The sequence below is a fragment of the Bos taurus genome, chromosome 1 (genome assembly GCF_002263795.3).
Source record: "Bos taurus isolate L1 Dominette 01449 registration number 42190680 breed Hereford chromosome 1, ARS-UCD2.0, whole genome shotgun sequence".
Classification (NCBI taxonomy): Eukaryota; Metazoa; Chordata; class Mammalia; order Artiodactyla; family Bovidae; genus Bos; species Bos taurus.
Window position 1 is genome coordinate 73749146 of NC_037328.1, and position 27478 is coordinate 73776623.

The 27478-nt window shown below is 41.7% G+C and overlaps 1 protein-coding gene across 4 annotated transcripts in view; it reads right to left on the reverse strand.

Annotated features, from left to right (window-relative positions):
- Positions 1–20673: 20673 nt before the first annotated feature.
- Positions 20674–27478, reverse strand: part of OPA1 (OPA1 mitochondrial dynamin like GTPase) — an 86563-nt gene continuing 79758 nt past the window's right edge. For 3 of the 4 annotated variants that reach the window (XM_005201501.5, XM_005201500.5, XM_005201499.5), the window contains 2 exons: positions 25923–25994; positions 20674–23749 (listed from right to left, as the gene is read on the reverse strand). In XM_005201501.5, the coding sequence (XP_005201558.1) occupies positions 25930–25994 (65 nt within the window). In that variant the 3' untranslated portion in view covers positions 20674–23749; positions 25923–25929. The remainder of the gene's footprint in view (positions 23750–25922; positions 25995–27478) is intronic. The other variant, NM_001192961.1, reaches the window with a different exon arrangement.

Here is a 27478-nt window from a genome sequence, read left to right on the forward strand (position 1 = left end):
GGAATGGATTCCCCACTTCCCCCTCCACTTCCATCCATCCTCTTCCTTTCCTTTGCCCCTTCTCCTCCTTCCTTGACTCTGTGGATCTCTCTCTCAGGATCCCGTGAGTTCCACCGCCTGCACAGAGCATTCCGGGGTTCTGTCCCTACCCCTCCTAGAGCATCTTCAGCATCACCACAGCCCTGGGGACAGTATTGCACTCCATACCCACTGATGCTGCATTATCCCTTCTCTTCTACCAGAGTGGATTTGCCTACATGGCTTAGCCATCGAGGACCAGAACTGCTTGCTTCCTGAAGGCAGGGGTGGGGTCTAAGATCCCCCTATAACCAGTGGCCTGCCGTGTAATAGGTGTCCGGTGTGTCTGAGCAGACCTGCAGGTGAAGGAATGTGATGCTGAGTCTCTAATAGCTTGGCTTGGCTGCTTGCCACCCCAGACTCCACAAGGATATTGGCCGAGCTGGCTGGAAGCTGCTTCTGCCAATTTGTTCAACAAACAGGTATTCATTGCTATTCATTACATAAATACCCCCAATGAAAAATAACTCATTTAACCTTAAAATTCACATGGGGAGGCAGGATGGACACGGAACGTGAGTTCACAGACCTTGAATTTGCTTTCAAACTGACCCACGCCCCGGCTGATACTATTTGCTCATCTGTAGAATGGAGCTAGTAATAGCATCACCCACCCTGCCTTCTTCTCTGTTTGTGAAGAGAATGTCTGTGAAGAGCACTTTGCAAAGAACATTTACCATATAAATGACTGCAAAGCAAGGTTCCCTGTGCTGGGAAATGGCATTCTGTAAGCCATTGTTCTCAGTACTTAGAAATAGATTTGAGAATTAACAAAATTAAAGACTTGTTTTTAAAAAAGAATCTATATATGAAATTATGATCTCTCTGGTGCCAGGGGTGGGGTGGGAGGACATTAGGGAAGGGAACTGGGTGGATATGAATGCGAAATGGTAACCAGTTTTTCTGGAGCCAAGATAACGAGCGGGGTAACTTTGGACATGAAAGTCGAGGCCATAGGGGCCTTGTGTGCATCTTAATGGAGCCCTTGAGGATCTCTGAGCACAGAAGTGGGGTGCTATGAGCTCTGACTGGTCAGTGTGGCAGGACATGTTGGATGGGGAACAGAGACACTGGAGAGGGCTGACTCAGCCCCACACAGCAGGAAGGGGATTCTGATGGTCACTGCCTGGGCTAGGGAGCGGGGGCAGCCGCAGGACACCAAGGCTGGGTTATCCGTCATCCCAGGGCATCCCCATCCATACATGGCATTGAAGCTGCCATGGCTTGTCTGTTTCCCACACTGAGCCGTACGTTCCTTGAAACGGGTGTCAAGCAACATATGTGCCCAGCATCTGGCCAATGGAAGGTGCTAATAAATATATGTGTGGAATGAGAGTGACTTATATTTAGTGAGTTAGTGAAGTTGGGGTTTCTGCTTTGTGAGGGAGCTATATTTTCAATAATGTGGTCCCCTGGACCTTGTCCCTCTCCTCACCCCAGGATGGATAGGGCTCTGGGAATTTTCCAACTGCCTCCCTTCAGACATTGCTTTGGCCCTTCCCAGCTGACATAGGTCCCTTGGGAACACTAGACCAGGCTGGACCACAACCTACTCTTCACTGAGAGCCATCAGGGCCAGATTTGTGGAGTGTCAGCTCTGTGCTAGACCCTGGGTGTATGACACACATCATCTCATTTAATTCCACTTCATCTTTATGGAAACCTTTTTAAAGGGTTAGAACCCCATTAATTAAAGGTAGGAAGTGAGACTCAAAAAGTTCAGTAACTTGCCCAAGACCATACAATAGACCAGCAGACCCAAATTATCATGCTGTGAACTCCTTAAGGTGGGATTGCCTTCTGTTCTCTCTCTATCCCCTGCACCTTAGCCCATGCGATGCAAGTCTGAGTGTCTGTTGAATGAATGACTGAAACAAAGTTCTGACTCCGTAGCTCACATGTGCTCTGAGCCTTCATTGCCTCACTGGGAAATAACATGAAATGGATGGATTTGGTATGAGGTTAAAATGAGTCCTGGCAATATGTTTGGTAAACAGAGGGGGTATGGAAGCCATGTGCTTTCCAGAATTCCTCGGATCCCAGACTGTAGACAATGCTCACAGATATCCTTTTGAAAAGGTTTGGCCTTTGGAGCTCAACTCACTTCCCGTTAGGGCATATTTGTGGGTCCGATCTGATTCTCAAAACTGGCACCATCACCTGCCACCAGGCAAAACTTCCAGAAGAAGCTGAACAAACTCCCTTTATTTCCACAGCATCTGAAACCTGCTCACCAGTCCAGTCCACCACCCCACCCTGACCATACCTCAGGGAGCTCGGAGGAAAGGTTAACTGAAAGGGGGCCGTCTTTGTTGTCAGAACAAACTAGCGGTGGCATTGCCATCTCCACCTCCCTGGCTGAAGTTTCAGCGGCTGCGGCCACACAGAGCAAGCCTTGTTCTTTTGTGAAAGTTCTAGTCCCAGTTTTGCTGCAGTGTTGTGGAGTCTTCAGCGGGCCTTTGTGACCAAAGAATCCCCCCCGAACAATAGGACACTTCCTCCAAAGAGCCTGCTCCACCCTGGAGGGAGAGCCAAGGCTCCCAGGCTGCCTGGCTGCCCAGCAACTGTGGGTGTGGAAAGTTCCCTGAGGCCTGGGAGAAAAGGAGAGCTTGGCCCCCACAGTGTCAGGCCTTCTCTTAGGCCAAGTCACAACCCAGAGGGAAGGCTGCCTCCAGTCCTCACCAACTGGGGCGAAAATCAGCCGCATCCACGTGGGGACAGAACAGGAGACCTACACTCAGCTGAACTGTTTCTTTAAGAAGCTGGATTTTCCTGCCTGGGGTAGCTGGGTCCCCTCTTGATCTAGAATCCCAAACGCATTCATGACCAAACAGAGAGTTCAACAGGGAAGGTAAGGGCAGAGAAAACGTGAAACTTTATTGAGCGTTTAATGAATGCCAGGTGCTATGGGAAGCACTTAAAAAAAAAAAAACAGAAAAGAAAGACATAGGGACTTCTTGTTGGGAATTCGCCTTTCTACAAAGAAGAGAAAAAGATGATCAAGAATAGTTCTGCCATACAGTTTTATACACCAAGTCTTTTTTTCACCTTATTAAATTATCGACTCTATGAAAAAAAAGAAAAGAATTCACCTTCCAATGCAGAGTATGCAGGTTCGATCCCTGGTAGGGGAACTAAGAGCCTGCATGACATGGTGCAACTAAGACCGAGTGCTGCAACAAAGAACTGTGCACGCTGCAGTGAAGACCCAGCGCGGCCAAAAATAAATAAATAGACACACCATGCCATTTATTGGAAGGTTGGAAGGCATAACATAGAAATGAAGTCAAATGATCACAAATTGATAGGTATAATGCATTTTCTATCAAGACATAATAATTAATATTTACTAAGTACTTACTACATCCCAGGTATTCTGTTAAGTAATTTATCAGCAGTATTTCATTCCATGTTTATTTTATAAGGAAGGGACTATTATCATTCGTGTTTTGAAGACAGAATTTGAGGTTCAGAGAGGTTAAGCAAGCTGCAGCCTATAAGCAGTGAGCTGGGATTTAAATTCATGTCTGTGCAACAGAAACACCTGTATTCTTTGTTTCTTTATTGAGGTATAACTGACATACAATACAGTGCACATATTTAAGGTCTACAAGTGGTAAGTTTCTGCATTTGTGAAACCATGACCAAAATGAATACAGTGAACTTACTCATGAGTCCAAAAGTCCCCTTGTGCTCTTTACTTTCATCCTGTCCCCAACCACCCTCTGATCTTCTTTATATTAGTTTGCAATTCCTAGAAGGTGGGGTTCCTAGCAATATACAGTATGTCCTCATTTTAAAAAAATCTGGCTTCTTTCACTTAGCAGCATCATTCTGAGATTCACCCAGGTTGATGCATGCCCATTCTTTTTACTTGCTGAGTAGTATTCCATTGCATGAATAGACCAGAGTGTGCTTATCCATTTCTCGCTTGGTGGGCATTTGGGCGATGTTCAGTTTCTGGCTGTTAGAAATAAAGCTGCAAAGAACATCTGTGTACAGATTTTTATTTAGACACAGGCTTTCATTTATCTTGGGTAGACACCTAGGAATGGAATGGCTAGGGTATATGGTGGGCTATGTATTTAACTTTCTAAGAAACTCCCAACTGTTTTCCAATGTGGGCTCAAGCAACTCTTCTCCCCTTATGGGACCCAGTTTTCCTACTTGTGAAACCAAGCAGTCCTTCAGGGCCTTCCCAGGGACAGATACCCCATGTCCCCTGCCTCCTGTTTGTTAGAAAGCTTTAGCCTCCTAAGTCTAAATTCCAAGGAGTAAATTCAATCAGAAATGAAAAAAAAGCCAAGACAAAGAATGGTCAATCAAGACAGAATAAAACTAGTTTAGTCATAAAACAAAATCAAGGACCTTTAGTTTCACCTCAATGGCTATAGAGAATATCCTTAGCCAGATCCTTGGGATTTTTTTGCAGATACTAAAACCCCAAGTATGTGGAAGAAGTGAACACTATGCTGACCACAAACATGCAGACTCTAGACCAGTTGGAACCAGAATGTTGATGATATTGTTATTTTAATAACTTCCAAAATACCACACTGTTACCTCACCACCAACCAGTCAGAAAAAAGCCCATGAGCTGATCAGGCACCCTACAACACTTACCCCTAATGTTGCCTTTAAAAACCCTCCCTGAGAGCTATCAGGGAGATCAGGTATTTTGAGCATGAGCTGCATGTTCTCCTTGCTTGGTGTTTCGCAATAAACACTGTACTTGCCTTCACCACAACCCAGTGTCTATAGATTGGCTTTGCTGCACATTGGGCAGGCAGACCCAAGTTTGTTTCTTTACCTAAGAAGCAGCAGAACCCCTAGCTCTGGCACACTCTCTGTAAGCCTTTCCACTGCCTGCCACCCCAGCCCACCACCACCCCTACATACACACACAGAGGAAGGCTTCAGGAATGTAAAAGGAGTGAGATATCTGTCACACAGCAGAGTGTATTTAGAGGCAAGTTTCCAGCCTCCCTTCTCAGTCTCCCCGGTACAGTTTTCAGATAGGAGAATGGATCAGGTTCAGGACCAGAACACATCAGGTATACTCCAGTGGTGTAGAGAGAATCCTGAACTGACCTATCTCCTGCTGTTTCTGGATGGTGGTATAGAAGGAGGAGATGCGGAGAGGCACTGGGCAGGGCAGCCATCTCTTTCTTAGAACATGTCTCCAACCTATGCATGGACCCGGGGTCACTGTCAGTTCTCCTGTGCACAGCCCATCTGCCTCTTAAGTGGAGCCACAGACCACACACTGGTATTGGAAGGGCCCCAAGAGACTCAGACCAACTCTGTCCTTTAACAAGGCCAACCCAGATGCCAGAATGCTGAGGGCCTTGCCCAAGCTAGGGTGGAGCTGAGATCTTTGCACGCTGCATTGTAACCACACCCTGCTGGACAAACACATAGACCTTGGCTTCAGATACCAAGGGAAAGTTTCAGAAGCATGAGGTTCAAAACAAGTGAAAGTAGTTTGTGTTAGACTGGGATAGGTCTTCCCAGGTGTCTCAGTGGTAAAGAATCCGCCTGCCAGTGCAGGAGCCGCAGGAGAAGCAGGTTCGATCCCTGGGTTGGGAAGATCCCCTAGAGGAGGAAATAGCAACCTCCTCCAGGATTCTTGCCTGGGAAATCCCAAGAACAGAGAAGCCTGGTGGGGTCTTCTCGGGTCACAAGAGTCAGACATGACTTAGCGACTGAGCAATCGAGGATAGGATAGGTTAGGCTAGTGGTCACCCTTGCAGGAGGCGATCCCGGGAGGGAGCCCAGGTGGGCTGTGGGTGCCAGAAACGTCCAGGCTCTTGACCTGCTGGGTACAGGATGTAGCCATTCCCATCAAGCTGGACAGGTGACATGGTCCACTACATTTCAATAAAAATGTACTTTTAACAAACGAATGAAAAGAGACAGGAAAGGCAGTATGTGGCCTGAACATTGTCGGGCTGCCCCATGGCACGGAGGGTACTGTGTTTGGCACCCCAGCTGTGCCCCTGGAAAGGGGCTGGAGGGCTGGTCGCCCGCACTTGTTGGCAGAGCAAACACCCAGGCCTCTGAGTGCACTGTCTCCTCTGTGTACACAGGGTGTTAGGCCAGGCTCTGCCGAGCTGCACTTCAGGGTGACAAAGACAACAATGCCACCATCTCGTAACTGTCAACAGCATCACTGTGCTCAAGGCTTTGTTCCAATATTTGCGGAGCTAGAAGGGCCAGGTCGCCTGTATGATATTGACTTAGATGTACCACTAACCAGCAAAAGAGTGCCCGGGCCTGTGGGCTCAAGCCTGGGGCCTCTGGGATGTGCGTGGCCTTAGGGATGGTGCAGGGTCCTGGAAACCCCACCAGTTGGCTGTTGTTACTATTGTTACTGTTACTATTATCTTCCCAGTAAAGCAGGGAGTCATGAGTTTCCAGACTGTTGTGAAGACGCCCTCAAATCCTTTGTAATCCAACCTGCCAGATTTGCAGGGAGAGCTGGAAAGATGAAGCATATCTGGAACTGAAGTTTTTGGAAAACGGCAGTGGAAAGTTTTTCCTAAGAAGTTTTCTTTTTTTATAGGAAAAAGAATTTTTCTTTTTCTCCTTAACGGGATCACACTCTATAAATGCCAAGCTTGTTAGTCTCTAGTCGAGTGTTTTACTGCTCCCAGTCATTTCTGAGTGAGACACTCTACCACTGACAAATACCGAGACTGCTTTGCAGAAACTCGTGTTGCCAGGGGAAGCCCCCGCTCCCCTTTGTGAGCCCCAGACCTCAGGGCCGGCCGTGACCCGTGACCTCTGGCTCCCGGTCTTGCTGTCAGCGGGAGAAAGCGAGGGGCCAGCCTGCGTCAGCTGGACGAGCCAGGGCCCGGACACACCGCCCTGGGGCTCTGCTCTCCACGAGGTGCTGACCCCTCGCTGCAGGTGCCCTGTCCCCCGGGGGGCCTTGCTGTCCCGTCGGGTGACCAGAGGCTCAGACCTCTCTGCTATCTGAGAGGGTTTCTCTTCTTCCCGTTTTGTCAGAAGAGCTCTCACTCTGTGCCCTGCCCCTCCCTCTGCCTCCAGGCCCACACTCAGTGAGGCCTTCAGTAACCATTAATTTAGCCAATTTCCTGGGCCCCACCGTTCCCCAGGGACCCCACTTTGGTGGGCAGCAGCGGAACAAGACACCCTGCTGTGTCCCCTTCCCTTTTAATTACACGGGGACAAGCTTCCTTGGGGGTGCTTTGGGAGGCAAGCCCTGGGCCGGCCTGGCTGCCCCCTACGAAACAAAGCACACATGTTCCAGAGAATTCCCTCCTCGCCTAATCCAGGCTGGGAAGAAAAGGGCTTTTCTTCTTGTTGTCAAAGGGGGTCTTCGATGCTAAGATACCATTTTGTGTCTCAAGTCATGTCACGGGACTTCTGCCTGGGCCTTGCGTCTGCTCTTTAGAAATGAAAGACACAGTCCGTGCTTCACCTCAGGACAAGTACCACTCCCCCCCAGGCCCACCCCAAAATACGGGACTCGGGGGCCAATAGAAGCAGGGAAACCTCCCAACTCCCGCTGTTCCTTTCTTACCCCAGCAATCTCGGCTTTCTGGACTATTTGCCCAAAGGATGAGTACGGAGGGCTGGGCCTCACCTGCTGATCTCAAGGGTCATGAATATTCTTATAATCCCCTGGAAAGAAGGACCCTTTCATTAAAGAAGCAGATTCCCCCTGGTGGCTTGGGGACTTGCCATCCCTTCCTACCAGCAGCCTGCCTCCTCTCTGCTCCATGACCTATGGGTCCCAGCTGGCTTCTTCAGCTTTTCCAGAAGCCTGGCTCTGCCACTTTCCATCGTGAATCCATGTCCCTATTTTACAGGTGAATTGAAGAAAGTAACAGCAAAGATATTACAGACATGCAACCTGACGCCTAGAAAGGAGTTGGGTTCAGGCCCAGAGAAAAAGAAACTTCCTGCATTGCTGATAGTCGCACACACTTAAACGTTTACACTTTACCTTGTTTGGCAAGAGGATTGAAGGTGGGTTTTGGAAATATCCGAGAAAATTCAGATGAAGAACTCAAAGATAAGTGCAGGGGAAGTAGCAAAATTAAATCAAGGCAGAGTGAAGTCAGTTAAGACATGTAAATGCAAAGTTCCATTCGTGAGCAAGGCTCAGCTGAGAATTTAGCTTCCAGCTTCCTAGCAGCCAAAGAAAAGGGAGAGAAATGGTTGACAGAAGGTCAGAGCACATCAGGCACTCAGGGGAAGCACAGGTCTTGAAACTGAGGCCTGACACATATACACTATTGATACTATGTATCAAATAGATAACAAGTGAGAACTACTGTGTAGCACACCGAACTCTTCTAGAGCCTCAGTGGTGACCGGAAGGAAACCCACAAGGCAGGGCATATACATACATGTCTGGAAGGAAACCCACAAGGCAGGGCATATACATACATGTCTGGAAGGAAACCCACAAGGCAGGGCATATACGTACATGTCTGGCTGATTCATTTTGCTGGACGGTAGAAAATAACACAAAATTGTGAAGCAACTACACTCAAGTAAAAAAGGATTCTAAATAAATAAAAACAATGTAATGTAAAAAAGAAAAAAAAAAAAAAAAAAAACACGAAAGAAACTAAGGCCTGAAACTCTTTGCTCCCTACCCCATCCCCGGGAACAGTGAGATGATGAGTCTTCAAACAAAAACACTATGCACTGCATTGAAATGTCATCCCTGGTTTAAGTTTCCTTAACCTGTGCTTTAAAATGGTTGAATGTACAACTCACGTAGCAATGATTACTTCACTCACTAGACTTCCTTCTACTCTTGCCATTGCATTTAAAATATATCCTGCATTCAGGCTAAGCAACAAACAGTTCTTATGGGGTCGGCATTGCTGCAGATCTTTTAAACAAAGGCTCTGATCCTATTGCTAAGCCTTATAGTACAAAGCAATCATTTTCAAAGTTTTAATCTTTTAAAAAGCACTGTGCATGCCAAAGTTTTTGCTGACATGGGTTTATGTCTATTGATATTTAATAGTTGATATTGATATATTAGAAACTGAAACATAAAAAATAAATACTCTAATAAATTAAAAAAAATAAAACGATTCCATGTTTTAACATAAATTATATTTCTTATGAAAAACAAAAGAATGTAGTGACAAGAGTAGGCTTCTAAAAGTCCTTTGCAATCCTTTTGAATATCCAGCTTGATAGGAGATAAATGGATTCTTCTATCTGCTTCTAGATTCAGTCTGTCGCAATATGTTGCTTTGGTTGAAGGCGGTGAAGAAAACTTGGCCTCACACAATAATGAGATGAGAAAAAACAAAGAGAATGGGAATCACCTTTCCAGGTAATCGTGCAGCTTCCTTGATGCGACACCAACACTTGCCAAATCAGTGAACGTATCCTCTGTGACATAAAATCCCTCGGTCCACCCCCTGCTTAGAGAGGAGCTTCCCCCCATGCCTGTTCTAGATCTGTCACACACTAGCTGATCAGAAAATACTGGTTTCCTTGGTTATGCAGATCTTCCGACTGACACATTTCTTTTGACAATAACCAAAAAATCGCATTCCTGGATACCATCTTCCATCTCATCAGAAAAACACTGAGAAGCTATCAGACTCGTAATGTTTTTCCAAATTCTCATTTTGGCTTAAATGTGTCAGTTTTACCGTTGGTAACCAATACAGCAGAGGTTTTCCTTGAAGCGGCAGGTTCCCTCTTCTTTTTGAGAAAATATCTGCCTTATGAGTCAGCTTGAACTACCACAGTCTATTAGTCATTCTTTTAAGCAAAATGATATTCCTTGAAGAAAATGACAGTTTCGGTCCTAAGTCAAATAATTGCACAAGTACCTTTTATCAATATGACCATCATATTCTGGATTGCAAACAGTTTTTTATGTGACACTCCTAATTTGTCACAGACTATTTAAAAAAAGTACTTAAGGGTTGAGATTAAATAAAGCTAAAAATCAAGAAAATACACTGATAACATAGCAATACAAATGAATAAAATGATGTTTACTATTTCATCAAATCACTCTTTAACTGAACTAGCTTATTTTTTCTGTTTTAAACCATGAGTGCATCTTAGTAAAGATGACACACACAGCACCCATTAGGACAGGTCGTGCCATTGTCTTGATTCATGCTGAGCGCTGTTACCCACACCGCTTTCACAGAGCCAGTGAATGTCGACACAGTGAAGAGAAGAACCACAATACCAGTGCTGTTATAACATCACGTTGACCACGTGATTACTGAAAGGGTCTTAAGGACCACCCGGGGCCCGTGGACCACTCTCTCAGCTGCTGATGTAGAGACTTGGCATCTAAGATGGCAGTTACTCTAGAAGAGATTCCAGACACCAAAAAGGAAGAGGATTTCCCTCTGAAAATGGTTTGTATCTTGAGCATAGCTCTGATAGTTAAAGGAATTAGCAATGTATCCTGTGTTGCAGTGATAAATACTGCAGAAATTTAGTGCTAGAATCAAGTCATTTGATTAAGGTTGGACAAATGCTTAAAATAAGCCAATAACTGAAATGTACTCATTTCATCACAATGACTACCTTATATTTTAAAGATCAAGTGAGATAATAACTCTGAAAGCTATATCCCAATTCAGGGCAGTTTTATTTAGAAAAGGCAGTTTTATATCAAAATAATATCAAAGGTTTTTACAAATGTCAGCATCAGAAGGACCTTTAGTGAACAGCCAATCAAATCCTCATATTTTATCAATGAGGAAATTAATCAAGATGCAAAGGACATTCCAAATTATAGCAAATCCTGGTTTATGGGTGCATAAATGTTTTTTTGCCAACTGAAGTGAAAAGTTAATTATTTATACGAGATAGCAAATGAAAAAACAGAACACATACATGTGATCACAACACATAAACGAGTAAACATACAGATAGCAGTAAATGTTACCATACCTTATACATAACTCAATGTCTACATAATACATGTTTTATAGACATGAAAAGTTCACTCATTTAAATAATTTTTTAATATTTGTCATGTGCCAGATGTTGTGCTAAATGCTAGGGATAAGGAGATCCGTAACACTCGGTGTCTGCCCTTAAATATCCTCCAATCCCATGAAAAAACATGTGGATGAAGTAGCAATCCCAGTGCACTATGCTGTATCAAGACAGATACACGAGTGGGTGCCAATGGGAAAGCAGCCAATTCAGGTGGGAGGCAGGGAGGGGGCACAGAAGTCTCCCAGAGGAAGTGGTGCTAGAGCAGGGTCCCCAAGGATGGGATGAGAGTTATCAGAGCAAGGAGGACATTCCATCCTGAGCAGTGTGTGGGCAGGAAGGCGGGCTGATTGCAGGAAGGTCTGTAGTTCTCCATATGGATGTGGGCTGAGAGGGGTGACTGGAATTGCTGGAGAAATGGGCAGATCCCATCCCCTGAGGAGTTCTGTGCTAAAGATTTTGAACTTTATTTGAAAGTTATCTGGAGACAGATTTAATCAAAAATGGTCATGTTTGCATTTTAGATTCTTCTTTCTGGCAAGAGTGTAAAGGATGCTTAAGAGAAGTGAGAATGAAGGCATGTGGCGGGAATAGAGACGAGCTGTGGGGCCATCTGAAGTGTGGAGAGCCAGGAGGAAAGATACTGAGGTCAAAACCGCAGACACTGATGATTAGGTCTGTTGTTTGTATCAGGAACAGGGGAGTCCTGGGTGTTTGTCTTGTCAGCCATCACAGTGCCTGTCACCAAAACAGTGAAATCTGGAGAAGGAACAGGTTTAATGAAGAAAGGGGTGCTTGCACTTTGGACAAGTTGAGTGTAAGACGTCTAGAGTACATGCAAGTAGGGAGTTGGAGCTGGTGTTTGGTATGGAGAGAGAGGAACAGGATGGAACGGAGAGTTTAGAGTCACAAGCAATGTGGCTGGAAGTTGGGCAGGCAGGAGGAATGGAGGCAGAAGAGGAGAGTTCCAAGGGAGCACTCCGAGAAAGGCCCACCCTTGGGGGGCGGGGTGAACAGTCCTGACAACCAGCAGCCATTCTGTTATAAGATGGAGGACGAGGAGAAAGTGGGGTCACAAAAGGACAGAAGTCAAAGAAATGAGTTGACAGGGAGAGAGAGAGAACAGATGTCACCAAGTATTAACTGGCCTTAATGAGTCAAACAAAATAAGTATAGAAGTGTTTGGGGGGATTAGCACGGAGAAGCAGAGGTGGAGGCAGTGATGGCATGGAGGAGGGAGGCCCAGCTGGCAAAGAAAACGCCAGCTTGGAGTGAGTTAAAGGAGGACTATGGTGGTGATTTCTCTTTCAAGGAGCTTGGCTGAGAATGAAAGAAAGATAGTGTATAGTTTACAGATATATAGGGTTCACGGGAGATGATGATTTATTTCTAGATTCTGGGATTCAAGGACATTTAAAAAGTTAACTTGCTTTATTTCCAGATAACTCTACACAAAGTATTCGGAAGACAGTAAGTTAAAGTGGTGGTATAAAATGGAGGATGAAGTGGAGGTATAAAGTGGTGGTATAAAAGTGGACAATGAAGGAAAACGTGTTCAAGTTAGAAAAACATAAAAATAGCTAACTCAAGCAGGCATACTGAATACGATGCCCCAAATCCAGGTTTGCTTATACTCACGTGATAAAGCATGGCCTGTTAGCAGGCCCAGTAGGCAATACTGAGCCAGTCCCTCTGTGCCCCCAGGAACATGAGGATTCATACAGCTCGCACTGTGCCCTCCCAGACAGCCAATCCACAGTCTTCAAAGACCTACTGGGCCCTACTTCCCTCCCATGTTCCCGTGCAAATTAAGCTCGTGCCCTTCCCTCTGGCAGGGAAGAGATCTGGGCGTGACCTGTCTCCTTGGCAGTCAGGGGATCCCAAGACTGGGCGGCCTGGTTCCCAAGGTCTCCGGTGTGGTGAGGTGCAGCAATGAGTCCTAGAAATAGAAAAATGTTCTGTTTGCAAACATTCCCGAGGGAGCTGGAACTTTTCTTATCTACGACTCTCAAATGCCTGCCTTCTGAACTCACAGCCTCTCAAACTTCTCTGACGCCCTTTTCCAACAGCAGCTTCAGCCTCAGGCTTCCTGCTAAGCGAAGTAGGCCATTTCTAGTGGAGAGGCAGTTTCCAGGGCGGTGGTTAAGTGTACAGACACAAGAAGCCAGATATCCCAGGTGGAAATCCCCACTTTGCCACTGACGAGCCAAGCAAACTCTGACAACTTGAACAACTCAAGAGACGCCATTTCTTTTTCTTCCCGTCCTATCTATAAAAGGGGGAAATACCAGAATCTAGCTCTCAGAGCTGTGGAAACCAACAGCGTTCATGGAGGTTAAGGGTTTACAGTAGGACCTGACACATAATCAGCACTTAGCAAACGTTTCTATCATTACTTAGGAGGATTTAGGGAACACCTTGTAACTAGTTTGGAGGCAAATATGATGCTTTCCACTGAAAAGAGAATGTAATCTGGAAAATGTCCTGTCCTGATTTAGCTGGACCAGGAGATATTTTTCTCTGGGTTTGGGAAAACATTTTTAGATGCCAAGTGTAATCAATGGCAGAAGCTCATAGGCCATCTGGGCTGGAGGCCTTCGGGAGTATCCAGAGGAGGAAGGGGCTCTGCTAAGGCCACCTGTCACGGGGGCACAGAGCATGATTAGAAGCACAGTTCTCTGGCTGCATGGCCTGTTCTCTGCCTTTGCTCTCCTACATATAACACACAGGTTCCAGACCTGAATGTATGTGCTTGTTGGGGCCTTGCCCTTCTTAGCAGCTGCCTTCTTTCTGGTGGAATTTCTCCAAGTAGAATTCTTTTTCTGGAAACAGTGATGAATTCTTGATTACAAATCCAGGAAACACACACACACACTCAGTATTCAATAGACTTTCCTTTATGACAAAGCATGCTTTAATGAGTGAGGTGGTTTTATTCAACCTGTGCCACAAATAATCAATACAAAATACTTATTTAATACCAAGATTCTGGATTACCTCCTCCTTGTGCTCAGTAGTGTCCGACTCTTTGTGACCTGCCAGGCTCCTCTGTCCATGGGATTCTACAGGCAAGAATACTGGAGTAGGTTGCCAGTTCCTCCTCTAGGGGATCTTCCCGACCCAGGGATCGAATCCGGGTCTCCTGCATTGGCAGGCAGATTCTTTACCACTGAGCCACTGCGGAAGCCCAGTACCTACCTCCTCCTCAATAAACCTTAAAAATAATGTGCTCTGCATACTCAGAATTCACTGAAAATATGAAAAACTGGCATGACAAGTGCTATGAGGTTCACCAGTGTGACTTTCAGAATTGAACAGTTTGATGTTTAGAATGAAAAGCTTTTATGTAAGTCTGTGCATCTTGTTCAGTTGGGGTTTTCCCTGAGCGCTGACTCGCCCAATCATGCTGGAAGTAGGGCATCCAGTTCTCCTTTTATGAATATACCTGCCTCTTTGCCAGGCTGCTCACAACATGAAAACGAACTGCCATTTCAAAAGAGTCGAGGAGGGGAGGGAAGGGCTGTTTAGCACATGGCCAGCCCATCCAATACCTGCACTTTGTTCAAGGTTCTGTGCTCAAGCCTACCTGGGATCCCAGAAAGACTTGGCCAACAAGCCGGTCTTAGGACTGCAGGTAGCCTCTCTGAGCCAGAGTTGAACTGCTGGTAACATGCTCCCTTTAGTCCAGCCGCATCATCAGAGAAGCTAGAGCTCTGTGTATCTAAATGAAGCTAAAAACCTATGCATCTCTAAGAATGACTAGAAATCATATTATTTTCAGAAGCTCTAGTAATACTGTCACTCAAATCCACTGAGGCCAGAGGTGAGCATAAAGTTACAGTTTAAATCAGAGATTTCAAACGGTGACCCGGTAGTGTGGGTAGTGCGTTATACATGTTTCAGTCTGACTCAAACAGTAAGATTCTTAAAATCAGCTGCTAACATTTCAATGGAAGCTTTCACAGGACTCTCAGGATCCTCAACTTTTACAAAATGATTGGCTTTGGAGGTACTACATCTGTGTCCCCTGACATAAATCTTCATGGAACAGAAACAATACTTCCCTGGGGAGTCAGGAGGCAAGGGTTTCAGCTAGACCACTAATTGAACAAATTGCTTCTTCTCTCTGGGACTCTTTTTTTATTCTACTTTTTTTTTTAAAAAAAAAAAAAACAAGAGCTATTGTTGTTCTAAAACTATAATTCATTTTCTAGATAAGCAAAGTAAATCTGAGGGTAGAAAAAAAAAAAAGATACAATTCCTCTGGAAATCACACCATACTCTGTACAGTTAGCCAGGTGCTAGGAGGTTTTGAAAATGTTTCAGAATATATATAACTGTTAACACAAAAGATTATCCAAACTATAGGCGCCGGTATATAAGTCATGGTAACTCAGAAAGAGGAAGCTATTTTTAAAGGACGAGGTGCTGGGTCTCATACGCTCGGGAAGATGGAAGCTGCCCGCCACCAGATGCTGAGCATGCAGACTTGCTACATATCCATCTGCCATGGAAATTTCCCTGCTTCCTCATTCTCATCTTGTCGTTCTGAGGTTGAGCATGCCACGCCTCGGCCATGGAGGCTTTCTGCTCTGGTGGCTTCAGACAAAGTTACCATTAACTCCCCAACCTGCAAGAAAATTATTTGACACAAAGGATTCCAAAATGTCCTCCTCTCCCCCTACAAGCCTGCAAACAAATGGTACAGGAATGAGGTCAGAAAGGAATCCCCCGCCTACCAGGCCCCTGAATTCATTTACCTACCTCAGAGCCCATTCAGGGGAAGGGGTGGGACTGGGAACAAGAGCCCCTTGGAGGCCAAGTGGAGTTTGGGGGTCGAGCGCTACATTACAAGATCTGACAGGCCTTTGCCAGCCTTCAGCTTCTTTGTGTCTCTCACATAATAGAGAAACACAAACTGAGCAGCACACGATCTGTGGTTACACCCTTGGACTGAGCACATTCTTTGCAAATGCTAATAGTATTGTAGCATCCTGTCACCCAGGAACACAAAAAAAGGATGTTGATTTTCACATGAACCAGAACACGCCCACTGTACACAAGTTGGTGACCAACTTGTAGTATCTGCACATCAAAAGCCCAGCCAATCACAGGGCACACAGCTGGCGAACTGCACCGATGGCCGCCAGGCCCAGAGAACGAGATCCAAATGCCCTGTCCCCTGCCACAGTGACAAAACACAGAACTTTTGAAGTGAATGGGCCCACAGTTTCAGGATTCTGATTCAGTGGTGACCAGAGCAATTAGTATAATTAGCAAGAATGTCAGTGTCTCAGATATTTAAAAAGAGAAATCTGAATGTATGAAAATGGGAGTGGCCTCATGCTTCTGCTGAGAGTCTTAATACAGCAGAGGCTGCAGAGGGCAGGGATGTTTAACTAGGCATTCCCACTAGTGGTTATCAGAGGGATAGAGAAGCTCGCAAGAATGTTGGCAAGGAAGTATTTATTATCTATTTCTATTCTAATAGTCCTGGGAAACTAGAAAGTCTCAGGGCAAGAAAATTAAAGAGTATATAAGATATTCCTGAAAATAAACTTATTAAAGATGGCAAAGGTTTCTGTTAATAGCTTTCTGAAAGTGTTTAAGGCAGTCAAAATTTGGAAAAATAAAATATTCAATCAAGGTTTTGAAAACAGGTAAAAATAGTTCTGTATCTTAATAGTTGGGCTAACTCAAAAAGAGAGGATCTGTAGAGGTAAAATGGGAAAATTAACATGATTAAGATGTTGAGGGAAAACTGCGGGGTATTCATTTCCACTCCTACCACTTCAAGGTCTGGGATAACCCTGAGATTAGAACCCCCTCTGAATCTCAATATCACCTTGCCTCCCAGGGCCCTGTAGGGAACCACATATCTCTGCAGGGCTTTCCATTCTCATGATGCAGCAGAAACCTCATATAGTTAGGGAAAGCCACCCTAGGGCATTTCTGTAAAGTTAGCTCAAATTGCACTTTCTAGGTATATCAGTGCCCTAATATATTCAGAATTTATAAATAAGTTCATTTTCCTAAAAGTATTTTTGAGAGCAAGCGAGCATGCTTTGGATAGTGGCTTGTATGTAACCAGATCTGTTTTCCAGTTTAGACTCTATTCACATGAATGGCATTGGTTACTTAAAACTTTTCCGAGCCTATTTTCTCATTTATAAAATGGAAATAACCCTGCCTGTGACAATGGATGCATAACACAAGACGTACTGGTTCCTTTGCTTTAAAGTTTTTTCTTCAAAATTTAAAAGGAAAGTCAAAGAAGTTTCATGGGATTAATCCTTGGAAGAGACAGAAGAGTGGCCTAAAGGGTTGCAGGGGGTTTCTAGATAGATCCCCAAAAGCTCACGGCCAGTGACAGCTCATGGCCCTGCTGTCCTTTCCATGGACACTAAGAGTCCTTCTGGGAGTCCTTCTCAAGGTGTGTGGCCACCCCTGCAACGCTGTAGACTGAGGTGGCTGCACACCTTTCCTCCGAAACACATCAAGCACCACCTCCTCCCATTAGTGTTGCTGCTGGCAGGGGGAGGCACGTTCTCTGAGAGCCGGTGTGTGCCTGTAGTCCCAGCTACTCGGGATGCTGAGGCGGGAGCATGATCTGAGCCCAGGAGTTCTGGGCTGTAGTGCACTATGCTGATTGTGTGTCTGCACGAAGTTCGGCATCGATATGGTGACCTCCCGGGAGTGGGGGACTACCAAGTTGCCTAAGGAGGGCTGCAACGGCGCAGGTCAGAACTCCTGTGCTGATCAGAAGTGTTGGCTGCATACCACCCGGAGCACCACTGACTGCAAGTGTGAGAACTTTTGACTTAAGCCCTCTAGGCAAATACAGTTCTTAATGGAGAAAGAGTTAAGTACGGCATTTTTGTTAATGACCCATGATTACTTCTGTGTTAAGATGTATGGAAAAGAGAGATTAAAAATAAAAATGGAACACAAACTAAGGAAGCAGAGAAATGAATAGGTTCATTCCTTACGAGATATGTTCATTTCAATATTTCCTGGTAGCTGAGGCAAAAAAACAGGTGAAGTCTTGAGTTCTCTTTGACAGAAGTGAAGCAGTGTATATGGGCTTCCCTGGTGGCTCAGACAATAGAGTCTGCCTGCAATGCAGGAGACCCGGGTTTGATTCCTGGGTCGAGAAGATGCCCTGGAGAAGGAAATAGCAACCTACTCCAGTATTCTTGCCTGAAGAAGTGCATGGACAGATGAGCCTGGCAGGTGACACAGTCCATGGATTCACAGAGTTGGACATGACTGAGTGATTAACACTTTTAAGCACTATATGCTTTGCTCGGGAGTGGGAAACTTGGCTGGTCCTGAACTATCTAGAAATCCTTAAAGAACCTAAGTGTTAATTGAGACATGTCATTTTAACTTTTGCAAAAGGTGCTGTGTATTTTCTTTAAACAGGTGCATCATAGAATATTTGTGAAAGCAAAGGGCATAATATTAGATAAATTAATAAGTGGGTAAAGGTAAGTAGTTCAGGCAGTATTGCTTTCTGATTTGGCCTAATTTTCAGATAAACTTTAGCAAAACAAACAAGAAGATGGAGTTAACCTATTTCCTACATACTTTCTCACAAATGTTAGAAGTCTCACAAGCTTTTGGCAAGTGTTAGATCATGTATACCATGACCATAATTTTTCACAAGTGGATAAAATTCTAATTCTTGTGTTGTTGCTATGATTTAGTTATTCCAAGAGACAGTTTCAAAATGGACATTCTTCTTTGAACTCTTAAGGAGAGAAACCTATATTCTAACTCAACCATAAGACATGCCTCTGTAGAGGCTGCTGGCAGTTTTCATTGGATCTTCACTGGGGTCTCTGGCCTACAATTTTTTAAATGACTTTTTGCAATTCTCAAATACTTGGGTAGGAACCATGCTACACATAAGTTAGTTAAAAACAAAACAAATGATACGAATTCTTTACCACACAGAATAAGGAACTGGTTTACAAAAACATTTAAAAGCTGTAGTTACCCCGGTCAGTGACTTGACCCCAAATAAACCTTAACACTGATCCGTAGAATGTGAACAAAACCCACATGAAGGCTTCACAGGGTGATCATATACACATTCTCTGTCAAGCTGGTAACTCAACTCTCATTTCAAGATACACACTTAACCCACTGCCTTATGATGTACATCTTTTCTCAGCTTATTTTATAAAAGTGTCTTTAGGCTAAGTATCACTCACACTTAAACTCTGGACACTACTCTGCTTTTTAATCTCTGACAACTTTTATAGTACCTGTCTTAACTCTTAAGTTTTCTACATCTATCAACTTAGTCTAATATGTGTAGAAATTATTTATGACTTGTTATCACAAGTTGAATATTTTATTGTTTAAATTTAAATAGCAATTATTATTTTAAAACACACTTTGTAACGTAATTAAATACATCTCTATTATTTATAGGCACATGGTAGCTACTTCACTTTGACCAAGATGCTAATTCTTCAGCTGAAAGTATTGGCAGAAAACAGATAAATTACCCTATTAAATCTTCAGGAAGCAAACTCTTCAAACTTTGACGCAGGAAGATCTTGAAGTACACAAAGGATGAATACCACTGATAAGTGAAATAACTGTTAATATGATTGAAATATGTCCTTCCCTCTAAATTTTCTAAAGGAATTTAAAACTGTCTTAACATCTATTCACCAGAAAATACACCACACTCCAGCGACTGTGTGCCGCTTATGGAAGCAATCGTGACTTTACAGACTCTTCCTGGTTTTGGCTTTACCTAACCGTGTGAATCAGGGAGAAGATACATCCACACACTGTCTTATTTTATGTATCTAATGGTCACCAAATCTTAAGGTCAGCTGGTAAAGAATCCACCTGCAAGGCAAGAGACCCCTGTTTGATTCCTGAGTCGGAAAGTTTCCCTGGAAAAGGGATAAGCTACCCACTTCAGTATTCTTGGGCTTTCCTCGTGGCTCAGATGGTAATCTGCCTGCAATGCGGGAGACCTGAGTTCGATCCCTGGGTTGGGAAGATCCCCTAGAGAAGGGCATGGCAACTCACTTTAGTATTCTTGCCTGGAGAACCCCCATGGACAGAAGAGCCTGCTGGGCTATAGCCCATATGGTCGCCAAGAGTCGGACACAACTGAGCAACTAAACACACACATGAGCAAAGTTCTGGGAAAAATTCTATTTAAAAAAAAAAAAGGGAGTTCGTAATTGGGTGGTAGATGGAATGCAGTGATCTTTAAGGTTCCTTCTGGTTCTAAGACTTAATGATGCCTTCTTAGGCAGCCTCATAAATGACTAAACAGGTTAGCATCATCAATGAAAATGATGGCCATGGTAGCAAAATGCAATTAAAAACATTTAAAAAATATATTTCACCAAAGAAAATACCAAAGTGTATTGACAAATATCAAGACATGAAAAAGCATGGTTAGATCATGAATTACAACTATGCAATGTGAGGCATGTGAAAGTCAAGCATTCCAAGAAGAGCCACATGTTAAGAGGCTTATTAGACCATGAATTTGGTTATACTGTGGAGTCAATTATCATCCTGGGTGCATAAGTTTCTCTCTCTCTCCCCCTCATTATAACAGAGACAACTTAAAAGATGATCTCCAATAACATGATTTCAGTGTCTTTAATTACTCATCTACACCAATGATTTTAGATCAAGCACAGGCAAAATATAAATTGCAGTAACATCTACATATAGTGTGAACGTTTTAAAAAATAATACAAAGTTCATTCATAGTGCACAAGTAAAAACAAGGCTAAGTTTTAAATATTTAAACACAAAGCCATGATTATTCAAAAGGTAAGCATATTTATAAGCACATTTCTATATTGCTGAAGTTCCTGAAACTATAGCATATACCAGCTTAGAGAATCAAAACTGTAAAAAAAAAAAAACACAAAACTTTGATCCCCTTTATTGGAAAACTAAAATATATTTCTTTTAGCACATAAATACATCTAAAATAAATAAAAATAAAATTATTGACTAAGGGATTTACCTTTTAAACCTACACTCTGAATCTTAATATCATATGCAAAATTCCCAAATTATAAGGTCAGGAAATACCACTCTCTGCAATGATCCCTATTCATTATTACACTATTCATTTGTATCTGGAGGCTAAATAATTTGTGGGAAGGAGTGTGCCAGAGTCAAGCCTGGAAAGGGGATAATACAGAGAAAAGAGGACATAATTAAGCAGCTAAGAAAGGCTGACTGCTCCACTTGTAACCACAGCTCAGCTGAACTATGGTTCAACCGTGAAGCTGCAGGAACCGCTCGTTTCCCATCATTCACTGCCTACATAGCTTCATTTCTTAAATTGATACCTGGATCGAGTACCTTTTAAATCTATTTACAGTTGTTCAGTCTTCAGTACAGAGCTTTGTTCATTCTATTCCTTGCAAATTCTGTGGTGAAAAACAAAATGATTCCTGGTCTCATTAGAATTTAACTTCTGTACATAGAATTTGTTTCTATTTGTTACATTTTTATACTTTTGCATAGTGATTTGTTTACATTTGAATCATTTGTGATTTCTGAACTACTGACACAACAGTTTACTGTTTACTGTTGAGAATCTGAGGGTTTTTTTTTTTCTTTTAAAACATCCGATTTTAAGAAATAGCTTTTGGGTGGGGAGGGAAGCATGCTTAGTGTGAGATCAGCCATAAAGGAAAACAATATACAATCCATGAAAGAAGTCATATTACTGAGTAGGACAGGGAAATGTCTGGACTCTAAAATGGGATTTTTAATAACATTTTATTATTTATATATTTAAATCACAAATACTGATCTCAAAGAAATGGAGACATCTCCTTTAACCACCCCTTCTTAAATTTATAGAAAGATGCGATAAAAGCACTGACTTAACATCAGCCTTTTGCTTGGGGGAAATCTATAGAAACACAGCTGAGTGCATTTTTCCCTATCCATAGCTCACAGAAATAAACACGGTCCTTTTCCTTTTTTTTTTTTTTAGCAATACATTTGTAGTTGTAAAGTTGCTGTGTTTTACAACTGCAAAAATATTAATTACTAACTGAATGATGTCTGCTTCAGTGAGGGTATATACCCACTGGCCAGCACTAGTTGGAGGGAGTTAACCAGTACGGTCACTTCTTAACCTCTGTACAGAACATCAGGGCCCTCTGTTCCCTCTCCATTCGCCCACCCACTCACTCACTGTCCCTAGGTCTGAAGGACACAGAAATGTTCTCGATGACTCAGCTCCCAAGTAAAATACATTGCTACTCTCTGCTTAAAACTGCATCTACATCCTATCAAACAGTATACAAAAAATAATTCCTGAATTTTCAATTTCTGAAACATTTTGTGGTATCCTTTAACCTTGCATATTGTGTCAGATCTTGATAGAGATCACAATAAAGAATGTACTGATGTTAAATTTAAAAAAATGTGGGAACTGTTACCAAAATGTAATTCCAAGAAACTTAAAGATTAAGTAAAATAAAAACTGTCACAAATGGACACTTTTATCAGAATACTAAAGGTGTAATGAGATGGCAGCAAGAAGCATAGTTAAATGGCAAAAACATTCAAAGTCAAAAATGGCCTATTTCTTTGCTTTAAAGTCTTGTAGCCATTACAAAATATTTATTAAAAAAAAACATGAAAATGATGTGAGGATATTACTGTAATTGAACTGCAATGAATTAAACTTTATATTTTTCTTTAAACATCCAGAGAAGAAGGGAATGGTCAACATAATTCTAATTGTTGAAATAATTTAAATGAAACGTAATTCCATTTAAAACAGTTTTATGAAAGAAGGCTTTTCCTGAGGCCTCAATGAAATGTTCGACAATAGTCTAAATGAATTAGTCAATTGATGATTCTTAATCTTCCCCATCACAATCCAACAGCTCAGTCAACAGGTAAAAAAAAACAAAAACAAAACCACTGTCAACAAGAAAGCCTAGCTCAAGTATAAAACATCCAAAATGAATGAATTCAGTACAAAAACATCAACTGAAACAAACAGGTAAGCTGCTACTCTTAGCTTCTAAAGCAACTTCTAAGCTGTCAATGAAGGGCCGAAATCTTTCACTGAATGCACACAGAATTGTAATACAAATTAACCTATTTGAAGAGTTTTTCTGTTAACTCACTTTCTTTCAAGTAAATATAAACTGAGCTATCCTGGTCAAATAGCTTCTGTACACAGAACACTGCAGATACAGACAACAACTCAGCAGGTTACCATCATTTTATATACAATTGATAGCCTTTAGAAAATTGCCGTAAGTTTTATTTCAAAACACCTAACATTCTTTCTCTGCAAAAGAAATGACACTGAGTAACGACGGCTAAAGAGTTAGCTGAACCCGTGCCACTAGAAACGAGATGACAAGCAGGAGTGCAAGTTTCTCATCTTCAAGGACAGCCTAATGGCCACACCACTTAAATTATCCCAACTTGTCACTTAAATACAATAAAACAGAATGTTAATGGCATTTCCACTGTTCTTCCATTCAAAAGGCAGCTGACTGTTAAAGTGCCTCTAACACACATAAATTATTTTTATTCCATGACTTTATTTTATGTTTAGAAAGGCAGAATAGCAGAAGGAAAAAAAAGGCAAGACAAAAGACTTTTGAGTTTTCTTTCTTCAGATGTATGCTGAGGTGATTATATGATGAGTAGGATTCTGTAAAAATAAACAGAATTTTCATTGGTAAATTTAGGTCTGGGGAGACAAATGTAAAATTTCTAAGTAAATTTTACTATTGTATGATCATAAAAATATTGAAGCTTAATTGCCTAATTTGCTAGCTTTAATAAATTTGAAATATTCACCAGAACAATAAAAGTTTTATCAAATATGATGTATGAATCAAAAAATATTGGAATTCATCTTCGCCAAGTATCAGTTATTCAAAATGATCAGGCTGAGTAACTACACGCATCTCAAAACTCACTGAGAGGAATGCAAATTCCTTAAGATGCCTGGCAACTTTTATTAAATGGTCAAAATGAAGCAAGGCTACAGTTTTGCCAGATTTGTTCTTTTACTTTTTTTTTCTAGCCTCACCCGTGGCATCTGAGATCAGTTTCCCAACCATGGAACCTATAGAACTAGGCTCCCTGCACTGGGAGAACAGTCTTAACCACTGGACCACGAGAGAAGTCCCAGATTTATTCTTTTAAGTGGATGTGCAGGATACAAAATAGATCATCTGTCCAACTCACAGATGAATATAACAGTTCACAGAGCCATGAATCCCAAGGGGTGGGAAGTGCCCTAGAGAGCAGAGACAAGTAGGGAACAAAAAAAGCTGGGACTGTTTTCCGGTACACAACCTGCCTCGTAGGACTGTCTCGGCCTTCACCTGGGACAAACACTTTGGTAGGAAAAGGCATGTTCCTGGCAGCAACAACCACTCCAGATGTCACAGTGACCAGCTTAGGTAAGTGACACTGACCTGGTTGGCTCTGGGCTTCCTTATTTCATTAAAGAGATGGAAATGCACCTGATATTTTTAATTGGGTTTCTGTGAATTCCACCCCCCAAAAAAACTATATTTGTAAACAAAAGTATCAAGCAAACTCTGATGCTTATGAAGAGAATCTCCAAATCCAGAAGATTCTCAAATGTTTCTAACATTAACTACTGATAGTAAGGAACTACGACAATGAGGAAGACATCATAACATTTCATGGTTTTAAAAGAAAATTCTCGTACACTGAAATTGTATAAAACGTTTATGAGCACAGACACTTAAAAATACTGAATTATTTTTGGCCTGTGTGAAAGATGATTAATATTTAGTTTCTAGACACATTTTTGTATACATCCATATACCTGTCTTAGCTTATGAAAGAGAAACAAAGTAACAAAGCATTATTCTAAAGCTTTCTACTCCTTCCTCTCTCATTCATTGCTGGTGTACCCTTTTATGTGATGCTGGCTCTGAGCTGTGCTTCCTTTTTCTAGCTTGCTTTCTCAAATATATTGCCTCGACAGTACAAGAAAGTAGGCAGTCTGATTTAAGGGCCTTTTCTGAACACAGTGCAGCTAGGGAGAGAAACTTTCACATTTCTACTCCGTTAACTTCTGTGTTGCAAGCTGTTTACAGAGCAAGGACTCACAAATAAAGTAATTAAATATTTTAAATAAGTGATAAGGTCTTAATTATAGCACTTTCCCTTTCTCTTCAATAAAATACTTCCTAATTACATTTTTTCAGCAATAATTAGCAATTAACTCTGCTATTAAGGGAAGTCTTCAAATATAATATTTTATTAGGCACTGCTTATAATGCCACACTACAGAATTAGACAAGAGCCCATACATTCAGAAGAGTCCTAAATTCTATAGCTGTCGAGTTATTTTAAATTGAAAAAGTTTATTCAAATGTTTTTAAATACTGAAAATAAGATTAAGAGCAATTATGAAAATTTTTAGTCAACCCAAAATAAAAAGCTTTGCAAGTGAACATATATGTGATTATTCATTGAATACGAACAATGAGAAAATGAGTGCAACAGTTCAATTCTTTATAAACAGAAAATCTATGAGCCACCAGCATATCATGAAATATTTTAGCTTTGTTCACCTTTTTTTATGTTCAAAATGAGTTCTAGGGGATATTTTTAGTTCAGCCACAAGGCGATCAAGTTATTCAAAGGAACATCATACATAAAAACTGTAGAATCTAGTTTTGGAAATTCCTGCTTTTTAAATTATTTAATTACATTAAGATTATTATTAAGGAGTAAGTAGGATATAGTTAAGTAGAATGGTAAACTGTTAAAGTAAGTTTTAAATATAAATTTTGTGTTTAGTCAGTACCAATGCAGTAAGAGATTTTTTTACTCACTTATAATTTATTTCTCCTGATGAAGAGCTTCAATAAATGCATCAAGTTTTTCTTGGATTTCTCTAACTTTTTCTGTAGAAATAAGAAGATAACAAATTAATTAAAAACAAATTTATTTCTTGACGGCAATGGTTTGGGATACTTGAACTACTTAGGAAAAGGGGAAAAATTACCTTCACATGACATACCATCTGATATCCAAATAAAGTTCAAAGAGATTATAGCAGTAGCCCTTCTAATAATTTTTTGGAAAGGGGAGGAGTGTAGGGGACAGATCCTTTTCAGAATCTAATAAATGTTGCAGATTCTTACACAGAAAAAGGCAAATATAGATATAGATACACATACAATTATGTGTATAATTTTAAGGAGTTGTTAAGATTCTCTGGGGTCTAACCAAGTACTCACAGTTAGCATTATCTGGAACAGAGGAAAATATAAAATAATGAAACCAAACTTTTTAAAATTAGAAGAGAATACAGGTGAGTATATAACTGGCCTTCAACTAGAAAATGACTTTCTAGGTGTGAAGTAATAGGAAGAGTTACAAAGATCAACCAATATGACCACATTAAAATGTACACTTTACATGTCAAAATGTCCTAACACTGAAGACAAAAAAGAAACTATAGGAAGTACCTTCAACAAAAATGAAAAAGGCAATAACACTTAAAAAATAATAAAAATGTACTTTTCTTTCTGTGAATGAGGAAGGAAAATTTAAAAACACCTGAGCCACTGAAGACAGATTTATTTTGTTTGATTTCAGGTTTTCACTTTAGGTGTTCAAATAAAATCTACAAATTCTCCCTGAAACATAAAAATTTCCTTCAAAATGTGTTCACATGGCATGCCAATCTCCTAATATTAAAAGCAGAAAGAGTCATGATTTATTCTACTTCACTACTAACTTAATCAGGTAGCTCCTATTTTAAAACACAGATTAGGCATGCTATTGAACTGTGGTGCTGGAGAAGACTCCTGAGAGTCCCTTAAACAACAAGGAGATCAAACCAGTCAATCCTAAAGGAAATCAACCATGAATATTCTTTAGAAGGACTGATGGCTGAAGCTGAAGCTCCAATACTTTGGCCACCTGATGTGACTCATTAGCAAAGACCCTGATGCTAGGAAAGATTGAGGGCAAAAGGAGAAGGGGGCGATAGAGGATGAGATGGTTGGATGGCATCACTGACTCAATGGATGTGGGTTTGAACAAACTCCAGGAGATAGTGAAAGACAGGGAAGCTTGGCGTGCTGCAGTCCATGGTGTCGCAAAGAGTTGGACATGACTTAGTGACTGAACAACAACAGTAAGCATGATAACAAGTACTTTTATCCTGTTAACATAATATGTTAGTGAGTCAATTATCAATTAAAGTGAAACGACTGGTTCAAAGTTGGTGACCTAAAGGCAAAACTGCAAAGCCTTCTACCTTCTATTCTTACTCGTACAGTGTTTATTCTTTTTTTCAGCTTTTCTATTTTTTAAAAACTGAAATATAATTGATTTACAACATTTGCATCTTTTACATTTAAAAATAAATAGTCTGCAA